At 44.0% G+C, this 14,957-nt stretch overlaps 4 protein-coding genes across 4 annotated transcripts; 1 reads left to right on the top strand and 3 right to left on the bottom strand.

Moving 5' to 3' along the window:
• Window positions 1–294: 294 nt before the first annotated feature.
• Window positions 295–1,066, bottom strand: LOC6617014 (enhancer of split m8 protein). Its single transcript, XM_002041306.2, has one exon. It carries the CDS (start codon window positions 986–988, stop codon window positions 449–451), a length of 540 nt encoding a protein of 179 aa, XP_002041342.1. The 5' UTR covers window positions 989–1,066; the 3' UTR covers window positions 295–448.
• A 2,148-nt stretch (window positions 1,067–3,214) lies between these two features.
• On the bottom strand, window positions 3,215–4,486 carry LOC6617013 (enhancer of split m7 protein). The gene has a single exon (XM_002041305.2). The coding sequence runs from the start codon at window positions 4,066–4,068 to the stop codon at window positions 3,508–3,510; it is 561 nt and encodes a 186-aa protein (XP_002041341.1). The 5' UTR covers window positions 4,069–4,486; the 3' UTR covers window positions 3,215–3,507.
• A 2,755-nt stretch (window positions 4,487–7,241) lies between these two features.
• On the bottom strand, window positions 7,242–8,478 carry LOC6617012 (enhancer of split m6 protein). Its single transcript, XM_032722880.1, has one exon. It carries the CDS (start codon window positions 8,260–8,262, stop codon window positions 8,050–8,052), a length of 213 nt encoding a protein of 70 aa, XP_032578771.1. The 5' UTR covers window positions 8,263–8,478; the 3' UTR covers window positions 7,242–8,049.
• A 2,991-nt stretch (window positions 8,479–11,469) lies between these two features.
• On the top strand, window positions 11,470–12,338 carry LOC6617011 (enhancer of split m5 protein). The gene has a single exon (XM_002041303.2). The coding sequence runs from the start codon at window positions 11,547–11,549 to the stop codon at window positions 12,081–12,083; it is 537 nt and encodes a 178-aa protein (XP_002041339.1). The 5' UTR covers window positions 11,470–11,546; the 3' UTR covers window positions 12,084–12,338.
• The last annotated feature ends 2,619 nt before the right edge of the window (window positions 12,339–14,957 follow it).

Here is a 14,957-nt window from a genome sequence, read left to right as displayed (position 1 = left end):
AAATGAAATACAGTCATGGTCAAAATTATTTTCACAAAGTGCATTTGAGTGAAATGTGAAAAGTGAAAATACTTTTGACCACCTCTGTATATTAAAATTATTATTTTAAGTAAATTAAAATGGATTTCATTTCGGTCATTGCCAATATTAATTTCTATATGAAGAGCAGAAATATATTAATTGATATTTCCTAATTGGTATTACCAATAAGGATTCCAATTGCCACCAACTAGGGCTCTGTAAATACTTCCCCCTCCCAAGAACCCAATAAATTAAATTGTTTTGATATTCGTTTAAATTGGTTTATATTTGTTTTAATTGTTTTGCTAATTGCTTTTTTAATTTTGCTATTTTGTTGCCATCACAGTTGGGCTATCACAGATGCGTTGTTGGTTGGTTCTTCCATTGCCACTCCACCTTTACCTTCCTGCCACTTAACCCCTTGTTTTTACCAGGGGCGCCACAGGGGCTGCTGCATGGGCTGTGGTGAGGGGGCGGGGCTGTCGCAGTCGCTGTGATATCCGGAGGAGGCGGGGCTGAGCGGAGCCTTGTCCATTGAGGAGCAGTCCATTGCGTTCTGGAGGAAGTCGGTGGCGGACTGTGCTTCGTGGAACTGTTGCAAGTTCTTGTAGACGCGTCCCAGGTGAGTCATCACCGATTTGCCGAGGTCGACGCTCATGCCAGGTGTGGAGGCCATGACACGTGACACCTCGTTGACGGCGTTCATGTAGCCATTCTTGAAGCTGTCCAGGGGGAGGGATCGCTCTTCCTGAGCTACCTTCTTTGGTGTCTTTTGCTGGCGCATGAAGATCACCGCTGACTCGAGCATCTCGGCCTTGTCCATGCGCAGGATGCCATCATCACCTCGCAGCTCGGCGACAAGTGTTTTCAGGTTGTCCAGGCACTTGTTCATGCGGGCACGTCGCTGGCGCTCCAGCATTGGCTTCTTCACCTTCTGGTAGATCTGGGTCTTGGTGGTGTATTCCATTTTTGTTTTGGTAGTAGGTTACGTAGTTTTAAAAATTTTTGAAAAATTTTGTTTTCGGCTTGTTGTTGCCTGCTCGACGGCGTAATCGTGAGTGATATTCTGCTCAGCGTAGTCCCGTCCTTTTATACCGCTCCCTGGTCCCTGAAATCCACCCTCTGATACGCACCTTTCCTGCCCTCTCTTTCGCTCGCACGGCTGAAAGCCGCTGTTGCCGTCTCTTTCACAAGGAACAGCTGCAACTTCGTAGGACGGAGGACAATCCTTGTGGCTCGTGGCGTGGGAACCGAGCTGAAAGTAAGTTTCTCACACAATTTTTTCTCGTTTGTTTTCCCTTTTGGCCACATGCTTCTCTCCGCTCCGCTTCTCATTTTTTTTCGAGTTTAAGGATCAGGGCACATTTTTGCAGCTGTCGCTGTTTTTGGCTGCTCGCATTGCTTTCTGGGCCGGTGTTATTATCCTTAATGCATACTTCACTGCCTCATCCTGTCGTGTTTGGAATGGGAACGTTCATATATGGGTACATGGGATCGAAGCATGATGATGAGCAGGGGCAGGGGACACGATCTGGTTGTGCGTGGGCCGCTCTGGCATTGTTATCCTGCCGTGCCATCTACTCGCTTATTGTTTCATCAATGCCAGCAGACGATGATTGTATAAGCCCCTACTCCTGCTCCGACCTCCGAACTGCGAACTCTGAGATCTCCTCTTTCCGTTCCCACAGTGCCCCGTCGACGAGTGTTTATTGGACACAATTAGTGGATGTGGCATATTGGCTTCGTGCCGGGTCGCCTTGGTTGTTCGATCGTTCCATCGTTTGGGCTGTCTGATCTCGGGTTTTTGGGTGGTTGGCAGGGGGACGTGGGTCAAACGGGCGCAGAAAGTGTGCCCCGCGTGCCACACTCGTGGCTGAGGTTGAGTACTCAATGTTCAGGGTGAGGTGAGGTGGGCCTTGTGCCGGAATGCCTACCTATGGGATGCACATACTTGACTCCCTGCAACCCCCTAATTGGTAATTAGTAATTTTTCACCGGTTAATTGATGAACACTTTTCGATTAGCTTTACATATGTAAAATATGGTTTATTGAATGTGTGACTCATTCTAATAGGTAGTAATATTTTATTGATTGTTAATGTAATCAAAGGATACAATGGTTATCTTTGCAGTTATTAAATACTAAATTTAATAATAATATTAGGCGGTTTTATTATGGGATTCTTGCGTTGAATAATTGCACTTTGGAGTTAACTTTCTAATAGGAAACTAATCGACCTCTGACCTCGATGCTTACCTATGGTATTTGTGTCCCTCCCTTGCAACCGCCTAGGATATGACACTTCCTCACTTAATAATTGAGATGGATTTGTATATCTCCCTTAGAAATCTTGAGGGTTCTTAATATTGACATTTTATGGGTGGAAAACAACGTCATTGATTATTGTAATGGGGAGGGATGCTCTCACTTCTTATATTATTTGGGTGTCAGAGGTTAATAATGTGGTATGAACTTGGAATTGAATACTTACCTAGCCATTTTACGTAATGCTATTGCAACCCTCAATAGGTGATGTAATTTAAGTGATTAATTGTAAAAGGACAAATTTAGAGGGATTAAATATATTAGGGTATATTGTACATTAAGTAATCTAGACGTGAAACTCATATGTATCTTTTTTGACCATCCTTATTGGCCTTTTATTGGTGGAAAATTTATAATGCGGCATTTGGGGTTTATAACAATGTATTGTATTGTGTTATTGTATTGATGTTATTCGTAGTCTGTTGACAAAATAGTTACCCTAATAGAATATTGATAAGCACATTGTGGAAATGTAAAATAACGACCATTAAAAATATGGAATAATTTCCCTTTTATTATTAAATGCATGCTTGACAACTAAGTGCACATTAGTGGAGCATGTTTTGCTATTATGTTTAACTGTTATTGAAACTTGTTATTAATATAGCTCGTTTAAGATAATGATGGGCTTTAAGATAATGAACATAATTTATGGAAATAAAAACTAAATTAGCTAGTGCACACGATGATTTCATTAAATTGGACCTTAAAGTTCATGTATACCAACATTAAATATGTTCAATGAACTAATTCAGAGGAATCTTCTTCCTATTGGAATTTAAAGGAAAATATCCAAGTTCAAGTTGCACCATTGGATTGTGCTGTAAAAGAAATTCCCCAAATAATAAGATTATAGCATAAATTAGTTTCATATTTTGATTTGTATTTAAGTTTTTCATTTTGTATCTTTTCATGTTGTGTTCTTGAGATCTCTTAGCTGGTAAACATTTGTATATATGTAGAGTAAAAAACTGACTTCTGCTCGATTGATTTAAGACAAAAGTTAATAAAGCGTGCCCTATCACAGACTTAACTTAGAAACCTAAAACTTGGTAACGTAACAAATAAATGAGTATCATTGTAAAGCATTTTTCCTAAAGCTGCGGTTCCAATTGCGTGATTGCCCGTCGGGAATTCAGTCCTTCCAAGTGGATCTCTGTTTACCAGGGACGCCACACCTGTCCGGGGCTGCTGATCTGGAGCAGAGATTCGTTGTCGCTGGCATATCCACTGGAAACGGGACTGATGGAGGAGCAGGAGCTAGCACTGGAGTAGGAGCTGGAGCTCGAGCTGGATCCACAGACGATACTGAGTGGTGTGTTGACGGCCTGCGGTTGTTCCATGGGCTGCTCCAGTTGGTTGAGACGCATGCCCAGATGGGTCATCAGTGTGGTTCCAAAAGCCACATCCACTCGTGGAAGGGAGGCCAGGGCGCGGGACACTTCGTTGGCTGCCCGGATGTATCCAGCACGGAAACTCTGTTCGGGATTGGACGGAACTTGCTTCTTAGACTCTTTCAGCTTGCGGAGATGCTGAACGGTGACTTCCAGGATGTCGGCCTTCTCGAATTTGGCATCGCCAGTCTGGGCAACGCACTCGGCCATCAGATCCTTGAGCTCGTCCAGGCACTTGTTGATCCTGGCACGACGCTTCCGCTCCAGCAAGGGCTTCATCACCTTGCGGTACTGATAGGTTTTCGACATCTCGTATTTGGTGGCCATTGTGTGTTTGTTTTGTTTATTTGTTGCGTTTAGGTAACGGGAAGAACGACTTGTTGAAGAACTTCTTCGATCTTTCGGAGGAGGTTATCCTGAGATGTTGACTGCAAGACGATTGCGTTCGAAATGTTGCATTCGTCTCCGGTTACCGCTGCTTTTATAGATGCACGTGCCGCCGCGAGAGCGTCTCGTGCTCAGCGCACGCCGCTCGGAGAAAGAGAGAAGTGAGAGCTGCGGAGCCTCCGAAGAACCACCACCTGCGGAGCAAACTACTTTTACTCAGTCACTGGGACACGATCCTCTCGCCTGCATTTTCGGTGGTGGGTTTTTCTCCACAAACAAGTTTGGAGCACACCTGCGGTAAAAATAGTATGAGTAATGTGATTAATGCAGCTATAGTTCTTTGAGTGAATAAAATGTTTTGTAGAACGTTTTTAAGACATATTAAATATACATATTACATTATTATTATATTATTATATTTTACTAATGGTCTTGAATGGTCTTAATTTACAGTACTTAAATATTGTTTTATAAAGCAAAAAGTAGTTAATATAGAATTAAGCAATACACTTTAGAAAATTAATTTGTGCACTTTGTAGGCATTGTATTTCTTAATAAATAAACGAAATCCACTAGTGATTTAAAAAAAACTATACAAATTTTCTCGAACTTCAAATATGTTCTCAGTGCTATTGCTGTGGCCGCTGGTGTTCGGTGTAAGTGAGTCTCGGCAGGGGATGAAGATGCGATGGTGCAGTGGTGGTGGTGCGACGGTGGTTGCACATGCTGCTTCTCTGTTTTCCTTTCCACTGACATTCGAATCGTGGGAAACACTTTGCCCTCAAGTTTCCCACAAGATTTTTCTCGCTCGTTGGTGTTATAAGTTATAATCGGAGGTAGCCCGTGTGCGAGTCCCGAGTCCGAGCTCCGAGTTCCGAGCCCTTATGCACATGGCACAGTGGGCCAAACCGATGAAACACATGCGGGAATTTTGAGGGTGCCTTGCTTGAATGAAGTCTTCAAGGCTTTTCCAACTACGTGAAGTTTAAGGTTCACGGATTTTACGCATCCTGTTATCTACTTGCTAGACAAAGTTTTAGAAATTTTTGTAGGGATCGTGGGAATGCGAGTTTTGGGATGTCGGAAATGGGGTTTTCCGAGGGGAAGATGTGTGAAATTTTAGGACTCGCAGGTTTGGAAACCAGTACCTTACGGATTTTTGTTGCCTGTTCTCAACTTGCTACGGTTAATTTGAGAACCTCTGTTCAAAGTCGTGAGAATGTGAGTTTTCGGATGTAATTTTTGGGGTTTTACCGAACGGAACATGCGTGCAATTTTACGACTTACAGGTTTTAGTGTAAGTGTTTACGGATTTCTCGATGTCTTTCTACTTGTAAAGAATTTTTTCCTAAACTATCTGCTATGCGAGAAAGATACATTTGTTCCTAGGGGTTTTTCAAGGAGTATATGGTCCGAATATAGGGACTTTTGTGGAAGGTGTTTTCTACTTGCTACGGATAATTTTGTTAGCTGTGACGGTGTGTGGGAACCTGAGTCTTGGAAAAAATTAAGGTTCGTGAAGGTGGCATTTTACAGAATCTCTATGTATGGGATAACTATGCCCAGATGGGTGAATAAAAGAAATATTTGAAAAAGATGTTCTTGTCAGGTTATCATTCTAAAGAAATTCCTAAAAAAATAAAACATGTTGTAGTTTAATCAACTAGCTAAAAGCATGTATAGATGTTGACAAAACCCTGAAATATTTTCACACAATTTTCGTTCCATTCGAACCACTGTAAATCTGACCGAGCTGCTAGTGCGAGTCACGGGTAGTGCTGAAAAAACTACCACCTGCCCTTTATTTTATTTAATTTTTTCTTGTCCATCGTGGGCCCTACACATATCGCCCTCTCCCTCGCTCCTGCTGTTGTCAATTATGAATGCTGAATTGTAGCTTCTGTTGAACACTTGGGCCCTGGGTTTCGTTTCGGATGGCATCGGTTGGGATCGTCCATCGCTAAGTGGCATACATATACGCGTATGGTATTCCTGCTCACGTCGGGACATCATCATCGTGGGACCCAGGGCCCAGAAAAAGGGATGATTGTTCGATGGATCGACGAGGGACATGCAAACTAAATGTCTGTACGGCAAATTGACACACACTAAAGATTAAATGTATCGCATTCGTTAACTATATAAACAATATACGTGGCCGGTTTGAGGAACGCTGGCTGCGGCAGGAAGTGTGTGCGCTGCACTGCGTGCTGAGAGTGTGCTGAACAACGGGCCGTTACAATTTTCTGGCGACTGTGAGAAAATTTCTCGAGCTGCACATGGCCAGCTCCGGGCTCTTGTTGCTGTTGTTGTTTTTTCCACTTTTTATTAAGTAGGGGCAACCATTTGGGCACGCATCGGGGTTGGCTTATTGTCAATGCATCGCTATAATCGCTGCTGCTGCTGCTGGGCAGCCGATGTTGCTGCCGTGTAATTGAATATGTGTGTGCGCATGCTTGGCACGCCAAACGCGCGACAGACGCGGGCAGCTAAAAACAAAAGCCAAAGGGCTCCAACAGAAGCTTGCTGCGCGCCACGCATGCGCAATAAAATCGCATGAAATGCAAAAAAAAGAAAAAATAAATAAAAAGAGTTTAATTTTTTCAGGCCTGGAGCTTGAGAATCGGCGACAGGAAATTATCATTTTGTGCGGAATGACAGGGCGGCGATTATCATTTGCTGCGATTAGGCTTTCATGCCCCGGATATGCGGGGATATTTTCAACTTAAGAGGGTTTGGCTTTGATTTGCATTTGGATTCGTTGGAATTTTAATATAGAAAAGTGTTTCTTTATAATCTAATCCGATTATGTCCAATTCGAAGGTATTAAAAGATGGTTGATTTGATAATTAGATCTCAATTAGCTACACTGTTAGTTTGGTAAGGTTTTTCTTCTTCTAACAAACTTCAATTAGTTAATGTGGGAAGGTGAATATAACAAGCTAACAATCGATCTAATTAATATGTGTTCAAAGCCTTTTTGAAGAGCTGTTTTAAGCCGCCTAAAATATTTGACGAAGCCATACGCTTGATTAGAATCCAATTGGTTGCTTTTCCTGCTAACAACCCAACTTCCCACGTAACAAACAGCGATGATTTTAAAGGATTTTCTTTTTAATTTATTTTCTTATAAGGTAATAACGTTTATACTACACTAACTAGCTTGAGTTGATATCACAAATGTATTTATTACTGATCATTGGCAACCATCGAGGGTCTCCAGCTGGAGACGATGTCTGAGTGGCATCCTTCGGCCTAGTTGGATGCTTGTTGCTGGCACGCAATTCGATTCGCACGATCGATCGATCGTCAGCTCCATTCATTCATCGAATGATATGTCTTGTATTATTCATTCATCCATCCATTCAGTCGCTTTGGTCGCATCTAACTACCGGTTTTTGGCCCATGGTGTTGTGGCTTTGGATGATGTTGAGATTGTTGTGGTGCCTGCTATTGTTGTCATCGATGCTTGATTTCTTGAGATGTTGCCCCTGTTGACATTGCTGCAATTGTTCATGTGGCTGCTACTGTTTCGGTTGTTAATATTCTCGCTTTTTGACAAGGTGTTGTAGATTTTATTGGCAATTTTTTGCGGTTGCTTCGTGGTTAGTCATTACTCATGTTGCAATTGGCTTTTTAGCTACTTGAGGTGTGGCTGGTTGACATTGCAATAATAATTGCAGTTGGGTGTTTCAACCGAAGTATTCCTTATTGCTGTATAGTTATCGACGTTGAAGATCCTACTAATAATAGTAGTTATTGATGCTTTTTAGCGTTCCTCAGGTGGTTTTTCTCCACTATTTACTATAATTGCGGTTGTTGACATGCTAGCAGTTTCGAAATCGGATGTTTTGCTTCTCAGCAATGATTCCTTTCAGATTGGTCGTGCAGGTGGTGTTGCTGCTGCTCCTCCGTTTGCCGCTACTGCGAGTGCCAGTAGAAGCTGCCCGCTTCCGTCTCCAAGCAGATAACTAGGTGCTCCTCCAATCCCACTTGAGTTGCCCTCAACATCCTCTCGTTTGCCTGGTTCTGGGCAATCTCCTCCAGGCTATCGTACCGCTGACTGTCGGCATGTGAGCTGTGTTTGCCAAATCGCTGCAGCATTTTGGCCAATAAGTTCTTTACTTTCGACATGGTTATGACAAGAGTGTTGTATCACTTTACAGATAAGAGTTCTTAGCGCGTTGATTCTCGATTTGCAACTGTTGTGGGCTGATGGCAAGTGCCGCGCTTTTATAGCCCGCCAGATAACCACCACCCAAAAGTCCAACCACCCAACACAACAAGTGCCACATGTGGCGGACACATGTCCAAACTCCGCGCAGGAGCAGCAGCAACAACATCCCAAGTATCAGCCCAACGTTCGCCTGCCACGCTTTCAGCGCAAGGAACCCCGCAGCAAGCTCAACACGTGCAGGATAATCTCGTTTGCCCCCACTCCCGGTGGTGCATCCCTTTGGTTTTTTGTTTTTTTCTCGAACCATCCTCATTTTTTCCATTTCAATACAGAATAAATATTGAGAGCGTTGAGCAGTTGTGGTTCCCATGGATAAGGTTCGACAGCAAAGGGCCTTCCTTCCCCTATCCTGAGCGTATATCTCGATTTTTTGAGGCTAGGGGAAAAAGTATCCCACGGTTCGAGTGGCAGCTGTTTGCAATTTAGGCCACAGCCCCGCTCATTTCGTTGCCTTGGTGGTGGTGGTGGTTGCTTCTTGTTGGTGTTGCTGTTGCCGTTGCTGTTGCCCCTTTTGACACATATTGCACTTGCTGCTGATGTTGTTGCTGCTGCTGCTGCTGCTGCTCCTGCCGCTGCTGCCGAGTTGATTCAACTTTGGTTAATTGCTTCGCCCGCCGCTGGGTCACGCGTTGGCTTCCCAATCGCTTTCCACCTGATTGATGTTTGCTTTTATGCCTGGAAAGCTTGACGGTGGGCCAAACGCGTGGCGGAGAACAAGTGCTGCTCCTCTGATTGGACGTCGGTTGGTCACGTGTGTGGAGCACCGATGCAAATTTAATCCTCGCCAGAGCAAGGTGCTTTCACATGTGGTGGCGTCTTTTGATAGCGTTTTAATTCAACTTATATGGGTTCATAATTCTTGAGTGTTTGTTGTCTGTGGGCCAGGGTTTGGGAGTTGGACATTCGAACGAGGGTTGTTCCTCGGCACGAGCTGCAATGTGGGTTTGAGGTTGATTGCTGGCGGGGAGTCAATTGAGTTTGAATGGTAAGCGATTAGAATGATTGACTGTGTGGTATTGTTATAGAGAGATAATAATAAAAGGGGTATCTTTTCTGTTGAAAACACCTTTTAGATAAGATATACTTTGCTAATTAAGAAGGATAAGTATTCACATTTAGACAGAGTTAATTTATAAAAGCATTAGTAATTATAATATCATTTAACTAAAAACCAAAAATATTACAAGAGAAATCGGTACTTGATTGCAATGTAAAAGTGCTGAAGACCCTCCCCTTCCATTAACTTCTTGGGTGTTTTTCCCATGATGTGTATTATAATGCCAGAACAATCGCATTAACACCAGGAAGTGGCCATTCTTCACAAAGCTAACTCTGAATTATTCTAAGCATCCCACGGATTGGGGGCTCTGAGCTAATGTCAGCCAACAATTGTCCACTTATCGTCTGGCTAATTTATGGCTGCGCAAACATTTGCCGGCGACATTTACCTGACAAACAAACTGGTGGACCGGCATACATAAATCCCTCAAAGGATTGGCCCACGAACGGACGATGTAAGTCAGGCGATGGTATCATTGAAATCCATCCAGTGGCTGTCAGTTGGCTGGCCACTGCTACTGGGGATTCTCACTCACCTTGGATACGTTAATGATTTGATTGCCCATTGGCAGGCCAAATCCCCACGTCCCCGCAACTCCATTCACCACTTCAATCAATGACAGACTGCTCGTTAAACTTCTTCTGCGGGTGCGTTCGTTCAATTAGCCCATGTCGTAAAGTACAAATAACTATTGCGTACAAGTTCCACGGAACTTGGATGGCAACTCTGGCTCTGGCTATGGGCCCGGCCATAATCATTAAGCCCGCCGACTGGTAGCCGGCAATTTAAATTAAACAATCGTCAATGACGGCGACAAGAGTGAAAAACTAAAGTAAAGCAGGCAGTAATCAGTCGGTTTCTCAGTTCGCCAGTCAGTCAGTCAGCCAGTCAGTCCGTCTGGCAGTCATTCAGTCGAGCAGTTTAGTCAATCCGTCAGTGCATCAGTCAGTCACACGACGATTGCTACTTGGACTGATAATAAGCGTCGCGCCGGCGCAATAAATGTGTGCCGACAGATAAATGTGTGCCCTCATCTGGTTGTTGCTTCTGTGTATTTACGGCCAAGTGGTTGTCTGTGTGGAGTATCTGTGTCTCGCTGGCTTTCCGTGTATCCGTGCCTGTAATCGTAACCATATAAGCGTCTTAAATGGCAGGTGTGCACATCGCGTGGGAAACACACGACGCGTCTCGAGCGGTTCTCACGATATGAAAATCGAGCAAAACAAACCGGGAGACCCCTCAAGACCCTAACAACGGTGACAGCCACTTTCTCGGGATTCGAATTGGATCTGGGATGGGGATTGGGGTTAGCGTTAAGGGTTGTCAGTGGAGTGTGCATGGGGATCGGGCGAGCATTGGGTCAGGATTTATGGGGCAGCGATGATGGTGAAGGGACCCTAAAAAACCATGACTAGAACATATATTTAAGTGCTTGTTTGTAATGAATTGGATTTTATAATTACTTGCATGAGCAGATGACGAATCCTTAAAATTTTAAGTACTTTCTGTATGAGAACATGATTACATCCACCTTTAACATACCATACTTAGTTATGTAACTGGCTAAAGGATCTAAACGATCCTCCTTCTTTCCTTTCAGCGATCCAATGATCAGTAAGCCACAACAAGACAATTACAATTTTACCGAGTTTGATTTTCATTGGCTGGCCCAAACCGAATCAGTTTGTCGCAGAGAATTGGGCCCAATTCTGAGCACCACGTTCCCACGTCTTGGCCAGCATTTTACGGTTTAATTGCAGTTACAATGCGTCGCCAGGACCCACACTCCTTGGCTAGACAATTGAAAGGAATAAAACACACAAAGGGAGCCAAGGAAAGCAGCCTGAAAACTCAGTCTTTGCACAACGATTTCCTTGGTTTCCTTTCCCACGCACGCACAGCATAGCAATAAGATTTCGAGATCTTCACGGTGCTCGCAGGTAGCAGGTCCTCCAGAAAGGACCTTCTCCACACTGCTGCTGCTGCGGCTGCTGCGGGTATAAAAGCCGGTGCAGTCGAGGAATCCAGCATCATTCGAGCAGCATCCTGCAAGCAGTTCAGATCAGCTCAGCACATTTCTACAAATCTTCCAAAACAAAAAAAAAAAAAACACATTACAAAATGGCACCACAGAGCAACAACAGCAACACATTCGTCTCCAAGACCCAGCACTATTTGAAGGTGAAGAAGCCCCTTTTGGAGCGCCAGCGCCGGGCCCGCATGAACAAGTGTTTGGACACATTGAAGACATTGGTGGCCGAGTTCCAGGCCGACGATGCCATCCTGCGAATGGACAAGGCCGAGATGCTGGAGGCGGCACTCGTCTTCATGCGCAAACAGGTCGTCAAGCAGCAGGCGCCGGTCTCCCCACTTCCCATGGATAGCTTCAAGAATGGCTACATGAACGCCGTCAGCGAGATCTCCCGTGTGATGGCCTGCACTCCTGCCATGAGTGTGGATGTGGGCAAGACAGTGATGACCCATCTGGGCGTCGAGTTCCAGCGCATGCTGCAGGCCGATCAAGTTCAGACTTCGGTTCCAACCTCCACCCCACGCCCACTCAGCCCCGCCTCCTCGGGATACCACAGCGATAACGAGGACTCCCAATCCGCCGCCAGCCCCAAGCCAGCCGAAGAAACCATGTGGCGCCCTTGGTAAATCACCATCACCATCACCATCATCATCGACATCGAATCCAGTCTTCCAGCTGAGGAATCTTCTTCAGCATCGACATTGAATCCTGTCTTCCACCAGCAACTTCTGCTGCAACGAATCATGTCTTCCAATTGAATCGTTAACCATGTGATAACAGCTTTACCTAGATCATAAGCACACCTCAAGCTTTACTAGTTTATTAAGGATTATATTTTAAGAGAACAAAAACAGCTTTAATAGTTATAAAATACAAAACACACAAAAACCTAAATACTTTGGTCTATTTATTTACTAAAATTAACAAAAATCATAGGCAAAGATTCCAATTGGTTTTGTGGTCTTCGGCTTGCAGGTATATTATTAATCTAATATGATTTATTTGTCATAAATCTTAAACAAAGAGAAAATATCGAATCAAAGGACTATTTTTGTATGATGATGATATAGACGAGTGTTGTAGATTTTGATTAGATTTTAGATATGGGCTAGATGTTAGTAAAATAAACTTTGCAGAACATTCAAGTAATTGTAATTCCGAATATATTTACAGAGACAATGTCAAGTAAAAGTAATCCTATTCTGTGTAGATATAAGATTTTCAAGATTATTGTGCTGTTCTTTTGAAAGATAATTACCCTTGTTGGGCAATTCATTAGAATAATTCCACAGTTTTTGTGTAAAAGACACACATTAGGCAGTACCTCCCCCACCTGATGATCGATCTAAACAAGATCCGTGCTTGACAACCCAGCTGCGACCTCCTCGACGAAGAGTTGAACTCCCCCGGGTCCAAGTAGGAGGTCCTGTGGCCATAAACCCAGTCAAACCCCTGGCCAAGCGACGCCCCCGAGGACCGGAGACAAAAAAAGACACAGACCTGTCTGCGCCTCGATCAACAGCTTAACACTGTGGTGTTGCACGTGTTGCAAAGTGTTGTCGAATCTGCATACCCCTCGAACCCCTGGACAGGGCTCACATATCGTTTTGGGACTTTTTTTTGTCAGCCAGGGGAGGTTCCGGGCACATCGAGTTAAACCGTCAATTACGACCGCTTTTGTGCCCTGCACGTGCGTGCTGAGTGATGGGCGGGGATCGAGGAACGGGACTCCTTGAGGCTTGGATCGTTGATATCCTAAACCAACAATGACAATGGCCACGGCATTCCTGGAACTCGCCTCCCGCATATGCGACATACCATCGCACATACTAATTTGTAAACTAAAAAATAAAATCCAAAAATAAGAAGACATGTCTCCCTGTCTCGTGTCAAGTGCAATGTCTTTGTGTAACTCGATGATCCAAAGGACCCCACATGTGTGGTGCATCACCACACTGATTACTGTCTGTGTTATTTTATCATTACAAAACCAAAGAAACCGACACGTAGGTCCGCCAGCTCTTATTCATATATAAGATCGAAGAAGAAGACTTGGATATATCTTCTTTGTTGGAAATGAAAGAATATAATATGAAAATAAATCGTTTTAAACTTATAAGGCAAGAATATTTCTATAAAACTAACACCTTGATATTGATAATATATAATATGTAGCTCGATTTCAAGCTATCGAGTATTCGTATTATCTCAGTTCCTTAGAACCTATCTATCTATAGATTCCTCGTTATTGTTATGCTTACGGTTGTGCACATGGCTCCGACTAAGTCCCTTTAGCTCATCTAGCTCGTCTGTCCAACTCAAGTGCAGGGATCATCTTTCGTTCAACGGAATTTTTCGCACGCCTCGTTTGATGTTCACGCTGCTGACCACGGAAAATGTAAACGGAAATACCGTAACAGATTCGGGCAGTTAGCACATCCTCGGCGGTCGGCGTGGGTGTGGAAGGTCCTGTCCGGTGTAACTGGACCTGCGGAAACCGGTGGAGGAGGGAAGGCCTCAATGATCGGTGGGCTTTTCCCGCCGACAATCGAACGCACATGTGTGAAATTTTCACGTTCGCAAGTTGATCACGTTGCCGCACTATGAGTAGTTATGGTAGATACATGGGTTTTGGATGGATAGTTAGGTGGATGGATAGGTGGTTCGACGAGGGACGTGACGGGGCCACAGTTTCGATCGTAACACCCTGCTGTGAGCGAAACGAGGTCGTCACGTGTACAAACACGATCATTCCCACCCCCCTTTGAACACTTGGTAGGGAGACAATGGACAGCCAGGGTCAGGTTGATTTTATTTTTATTTTATTTTTTTTCCTCTTTCTCCGCTTTTGTGTGCGTCGGGCTAATCCACAGTTTTGGAACCTTTAATGATCGAGCTGAGATAAGAAATCAGTGCACGTGTTCGTCCAAAGATTTCCCTGGAAGATAGAAAAGTGCTGGAGAAAAAGAAGGCACCACAGTAGTCACCGAAAACCCAGAAAAAAACCACTGCAGGGGCAGCCAAAATTTAAGACCCCCAGCGGGGCTTTGGTTTCCCATCCAAATGGTTAACTATTTTTATTTGTTTTGCCCCTGCACGTGGGCACACAATAAAGTGCAGAAAAAAAAACAACGAACACAAAAAACAACCATCAGAGGGAAAACTGGGGGCAATGAGTCAACCGAAAAACTAAAGGACCAAAACACAATTAGATCGACACAATCCGTGCATAATAAGGCCGAATAATGCGGTAGCATGAGTCAACCAAAAACGATACGAGGAACTGGGAGAATCGCCCAGGGCCATAAAGGTCAGTTTCCTGGAAGTAATTCAATAATTTGGGACTGTTGATGCAGCAAAGGATATTCAAAAGATTGAAGGCAACTCTTGTTGTGATAAAACACAGGCGATTTTATAGAAATATTCTGCCCCAATATCAAAGATACTTTGTTGCTACAAACAGAGGATGGACTTTATTGGAATGGCTTCAGCTCTTAATC

This window comes from Drosophila sechellia, chromosome 3R, assembly GCF_004382195.2.
Source record: "Drosophila sechellia strain sech25 chromosome 3R, ASM438219v1, whole genome shotgun sequence".
Taxonomy (NCBI): domain Eukaryota; kingdom Metazoa; phylum Arthropoda; class Insecta; order Diptera; family Drosophilidae; genus Drosophila; species Drosophila sechellia.
This window is presented reverse-complemented; position numbering and strand designations above follow the sequence as displayed.

Bases quoted from the DNA above. Each gene is read 5' to 3' on its own strand.
- LOC6617011 (XM_002041303.2), top strand. From the start codon at position 11,547: ATGGCACCACAGAGCAACAACAGCAACACATTCGTCTCCAAGACCCAG.
- LOC6617013 (XM_002041305.2), bottom strand. From the start codon at position 4,068: ATGGCCACCAAATACGAGATGTCGAAAACCTATCAGTACCGCAAGGTG.
- LOC6617014 (XM_002041306.2), bottom strand. From the start codon at position 988: ATGGAATACACCACCAAGACCCAGATCTACCAGAAGGTGAAGAAGCCA.
- LOC6617012 (XM_032722880.1), bottom strand. From the start codon at position 8,262: ATGTCGAAAGTAAAGAACTTATTGGCCAAAATGCTGCAGCGATTTGGC.